The 5,883-nt window shown below is 38.6% G+C and overlaps 1 protein-coding gene across 9 annotated transcripts in view; it reads right to left on the minus strand.

The window, feature by feature from the left end:
- vps13d (vacuolar protein sorting 13 homolog D) overlaps positions 1 to 5,883 on the minus strand; it is a 274,881-nt gene that overhangs the window by 141,832 nt on the left and 127,166 nt on the right. For all 9 annotated transcript variants that reach the window (XM_050064560.1, XM_050064557.1, XM_050064558.1 and 6 more), the window contains one exon: positions 4,440 to 4,622. In XM_050064560.1, the coding sequence (XP_049920517.1) occupies positions 4,440 to 4,622 (183 nt within the window). The remainder of the gene's footprint in view (positions 1 to 4,439; positions 4,623 to 5,883) is intronic.

Raw genomic sequence — 5,883 nt, forward strand, 5'->3', positions numbered from 1 at the left:
AGAGCTAAGTAGTGTTGAAGTAGAGTAGAGCAGGGCAAAGAGATGGAAGCAAAATATATTAAACCCGGTGTTAATACAGCAGAACTGGAGAGAGGGGTGAAAAATAAATAGAGGTGGGCATGGCTCAAGTAGGGCGCAAAATTATAGACGGAGAATGATTGACAAATTTTTCACTTTAAGCCCTGACACTGTCATATTTGTGTAGGAATGACATGAACATGACATATGTTGTTTTAATTAATAAATACAGTGTGAATAAAGATTACATAACATAAAAATAACTGCAGTCTTTGTTAATTGATAGCCACTTAAATTAAACAATTTTTTAGGGCAAGTAAAAACTGACTTCGGGCAAGTAGATCTCTGACCAACTTGCCCGACCGGGCAAGTGAAAAAAAACCTTAGCGTTGAACCCTGGTAAAAAATACGGGCGCACATGTGGAGTGGATGAACCCGGTTAAAGAGTACCCACAAGGAGGCAGGGATCATTTTATTGGTTGGGGGATTTTGACAGGGAGCAAAAAAATCCAAGTCTAAGGCAGAAATCTGAGAGCAGAAATTCCACGAGCACACAGAAGCAGCTTGAGAGCGAGCAGAAGAGCTGAAGCTGGAGCAGGAAATCTGTGAAAGCAACATTGTATCTGAGTGCGAGCACACAGTTTGAGCAGAAACAGAGTAGATCTAAACTCAAGCAGAGGCTATTTGAGTGCGAGGGCAGGGTTTTGAGGGACAATATTCCAAAATCTGAATGTGAAATCAATAAATAATGCTCTCATCTCTTGATATACCACTCTCTTGAATAAAGATAGCAAAAATCCTCCATACTATTCAGTAAAAATGAGCATTAGGCAAAGGTAAATTTTAACGTCCCCGTGATGTGTTCAATGTAATCTTGTAAAATGTAGCTTTTGGTGAGAAACTTGAATAAATCCAGCTGTTTGAAGGAGAAATGTGTTGATGTTTTCATAGCACTACAAAATAGATAATAGAGAGAGAATTATGATGTATCATATATAGTAAAAAGGCTTTTTGCCTTTTTTTTTAAAGCTGTTTTTCATGTGAAAGAAAGCTATGTTAAAAGTTGTTTCATAAATGTGTATTATTGAATTTGTGCTCATTCAAAGGCAGTGTAATGAAGGGCTGAATGACTTTATGACTGTTCCTTTATTTTTCATGGTGTAGATTTCTGGGTTTCCTTGGCACAAAAGAAGAAAAAATAACACAAAACAAAAGAAACACCAATTCAATTATAAAGTTATTTTTTTTAAATTTATTATTATTTTACAATGTCATATATATTTTATTATTGTTATCTCCTGAAGTTAATTTGTATTTTTTTTCTAATTGTTTGTTGATTTATATGATTATTATAACATGTACAACATGTTATTGAAAACAAATTAGCGCATTTTTTAATCTTTTTTTTTATTGTTAGCTTGGTTGTTTATTTGCATTTTGGTAATAAATATGCAGTACTTTGACTCTTGAGCTGCAGCAAATGAATGTTTTTTTGGGGGGGTAGCGCTGGGGGAGGCTCGTCTAGGGTACCAAATATGCTAGGACCACCACTGCTGCAAATATTGTTTGGTTTAAAAGTTAAACTGTTGGACACAAGATGTATCCTCCTTCACTGAACAGTCCATTCTCAGTGTAGGTTTCAAGTTTTCACATCACTTGTGTAGGTCGCTTACTGGACTGTGTTTGACTTCCAAACTGTGAGACCTGCTGATGCATCCAAGTGTTAAACTGAGATTTAAGAAGAGCATAAAGAAACGTGAACTCTTATGAATGGATGTGAAAAACTCTGTACATCCGCACAGCCAAGCTCAAACACATCTTTGACTGCAGGTCACTTTTAACATAGAGCCAATTCAATTCTAGTTTGAGATACTATACACAAAATAAATGTCATTTCAGTTTTTTGATAGGGGTTTGTCACTAAACACTAAAATACATGAACTGTTGCAATATACGTATAAACTGTACACATCTGAATTCAAACAATTTATTTTAGTTAAATTTAAAACAATTTGAATCAGATTAATACATTAGAGGTTAATTATTTAAACAAGATTGAAACTTAATTTTTTTTCAAGACTTTTTATATAAACAATATCTAAATTCCATATTTAGTCATGTTTCATTTCATATTAATATATTTAGGTGGTTCCTCAGCTTTGAATTAATAACTGCAGCTCTAGTAAAACTTGTTGCCTGCAGCCACGGTGCTGTGCTAGCCTTTCATTACTACAAACATATGATCACACATCAGCACTGATGTGATGTTGCTGAACTTGGTTTCGACTTTCTACTCATATTTCCTTATAAAATAATATGAAATAATATAAAAGTGCACTGCTAATCAAGATACTCAGTACGTTTACATGTACAAATAAGTGGAGCTACAGTTATAGCTCGACTAGTTCATTCATTTGCTAACATTCATGTCCTATTACTGCATGTCACTAACTTGGCTCTACTGCATGCCACTAACTTGGCTTCTTCTCCGGAGCCTTTGTGCTCCACTGTCTAGCAGGTTAACTCATATCGCAGCGGTGCCTGGATCATGTGACGTGGTTGTGCTGCTGCCGTGGTCCTGCCTGATGCAGCCTACTGCTGCTGTTATTATTAGTCATACTGCTACTGCTATTATACAAATATGATTAGTATTGTCACATACAGCTACTATCGTATATTAATATATACTTACAACATATTGTACCACAATAGCCATAATTATTATAATGATATTATTACTTAAATTAATGTTGTAAGCTACTGTCATTACTGTCTGTCCTGTATCTCTCTCTGTCTCAATTTCTCTCTCTGTCTCATTTTGTCATATGGAATACTGTAAATGTATTATGTTGATATGCTCTGTACGACATCTATTGCACATCTGTCTGTCCTGGAAGAGGGATCCCTCCTCAGTTGCTCTTCCTGAGGTTTCTAACATTTTTTTCCCCCGTTAAAGGGTTTTTTGGGGGGAATTTTTTCTTATCTGCTGTGAGGGTCAAAAGGACAGAGAAATTATGTATGCTGTAAAACCCTCTTTGACAAATTGTGATTTGTAAAATTGGGCTTTACAAATAAAATTGATTGATTGACTGATTTAATTGGACTACTGTCCTTGTTCCAGTATAAATGCATGGGAGGGGAATTGATTTATTGACTGAAGTATGTCTGACTCCTCTACAATAGGTGGTGATATGCCCTCATTCAGCTTGTTAGTATAAGACCTTTGTACAGTTGACCCATTACTTCACAGACCAAAGAATCAGCATGCCATGTTTAGCCTCCCATCCATGTATTTCAAAATATTAAAATCTTTCAGCTGACACAGCATGAACCGTATCTCCTCATCCATCCAAAAATGCATGGCTCTTTCGCCATGTTGTTACCGGCTTTTTCTTGTTCTGTTACGCATTTAATGCTATTCAACTTCTGGGTCAAAGCCTGGGACAGAGACTGTGAAGCATGCGCAGAGCGCCTAGGCCAATTTGGGTCTGATTCACTGTATACATGCAGGAGGAATTCAACTCCCAATCACATTATCTGGGTGTGTTACTCTGACTTTGAGAAAATCCATATGATTTCAGTGGCACCAACATGTTTACATGTATTTTTAAAGTCTGGTTTTAGTCAGACCAATGCAATAAATCAATTTTCTCTAATGTCATGTAAACCTACTGACTTGTCATCCAAGATTAACAAATCCTTCATCCTTTTACTGTGTTCAGAGAGTCAAGGTAGCTGGATGAAAATTAACAGGTTCATTTGGGTAGCTAACAGGAATTTACAAGATTATTTCAGTTGAAATGGAAGTTAAGAGCATAACTTAGCCACTTCAAATGAGAATTAAAAGGTTTGCTTTGGCTGGTTAACATTGCATAAACCTGGAGTAGTTAAGCCATGTGTGAATAATGGCCCCTGAACTTAAACTAAATCTTCTCATCTGTTGCTACGTAAGATAGCTAACAAGCATAATACCCAAGATGTTGGACTGTGTCTTAAAAAACATTGTATTTAAACAAATTAGTGGTTACACAAAACCAACGACAACCGCCGACATTAACAAAGTTTAGTTATGGAAGCAAGCTTCTATCAGGCACGGCTGTATTCACTCAGCATCTCAGATCATATTCAGAATATAAGGCCAGTAACCAAAATAAGATGATGAGAAATTATCAGTGCAGCGTCTCAATTGCCCTTCAGAGAGCCTGGTGTGTGGTATATTGGTAGTATCAAAAACAAATGGCATTAAGTAATCCTGAATTTGTAAACTTGGATAATATCATTCAATGCATAAATGAATACAGTGAAAATAGTTAAAGAAAAAGAAGTGAAAGGACGGCCAGGGTGACTGCACGGCTGGATGAACAGGCAACGTGACTCACCAGAGAAGGGAAAAAGGCATGTGCCATGGTGAGTTTCTCTACCTTGTCTCGTAGGGAAAACGTCCCATGAGCCCCAGCTGGCAAGAAGCAGTTCTGCACCCTCAGCTGTCCAAGGTTGGCCACAATTACCCTTGGAGAGCGCGAGTTCTCTGGGATGAGAATAACTGGGGCGCCGGCCTCAATATTCAGTAGAACCCTGGAAGCCCGCTGAGGATGATCCCGGACCTGCAGAAAGACAGAGGACACAGGGAGCAGAGAAGAGGAGGACATGTTTTGGAGGGGAGCAAAGGAACAAGGGAAGGAGAACAGAGAACAGACAAAGTAGATAAAGAGTAGGAGTAAATTCAATGTAGGCAGTAGGTTGAGCAGGAAGCAGCAGATAAATATTATTCTGCCATAGAAAATATAGCTGGACAATATATGTAACTGCTTAAATATTTGTGTTACCCTTCTACGCTAAACCAGGCTTGTGAAACCTCATTAGCTAAGGGTAGCAAGTCTGTAACTTAGTGCCTCTCTCTATGTGTTGCGTTAGATGTGAGAAATGTACCTGGACTTCCCTGGGTGACAGTGACCTTTCCTATCTGGGGGTTGAGTGTGGTTGACTCATTGCCAGGCCACCGCTCTTGCTCCTCACGACAAGCTCGCCTGGACCAGATGACTCTGCAGGTCACCCCTTTGGTGCAGTTCCATCAAACCAGTCAGCCAGCTTGCTATTCTTTGTGGTTGTTCAGAGTAAAGGTGTATTTACATGGATAATTTGTGGTGGGATGTCAAACGTTTTCTCAGTCTCTTTTTGTCTTCAGAATGTCTGGCCTCCGGCGTCTTCCTCGTGGTATGCCCGTTCAGCTCAAAGGCCTCCCTAGCTCTCTCTCCAGGTGCAGCTATCGGCGGCCCCCAACCCCCAAATGTGACATTGTTCTGACCCCGCCTCCTATCACCTGCCTAAACCATTAAACTATCAATAAAGCTGTCATATTAGTTTGGACACATCAAGATTCCAGTCTCTTTTACCAATGATTGCTGATTTCCTCTATTCGTATTCAACTGCTGCTCAGGGGGATCTTTGTCTCTTTCAGTCATCAGTCTGGTTGAACCATTGCACAGCATTTTGTTTTTTTAAATGCACAAAACAAACCCTTCATACTTAATAACATGTACTTGTAAAGAGGACTTTCTACAACCTAAAAGCATCAAAGACCATTTAGACATCACACATTCAATGGAGCGGAGCCTGTGTTGCGTTCAGGCGTTGGCACGTAAATAACAAACTCCAGCACTTGAATAGCCCATAGCACAATAGGGATGTCCCGATCCAGCTTTTTCACTTCCGATCCGATACCGATATTACAGCCTTGAGTTTTGGCCGATATCGATACCGATCCGATCCAAGCACGTATTATACATATTCACTTATTTTGTTGTCAGTCATGTTAGAAAAGGTTTGATCAAGCAATATTACTCTAACAAGAACAACTACTTAATC

Source organism: Epinephelus moara, chromosome 16 (assembly GCF_006386435.1).
Source record: "Epinephelus moara isolate mb chromosome 16, YSFRI_EMoa_1.0, whole genome shotgun sequence".
Lineage (NCBI taxonomy): Eukaryota > Metazoa > Chordata > Actinopteri > Perciformes > Serranidae > Epinephelus > Epinephelus moara.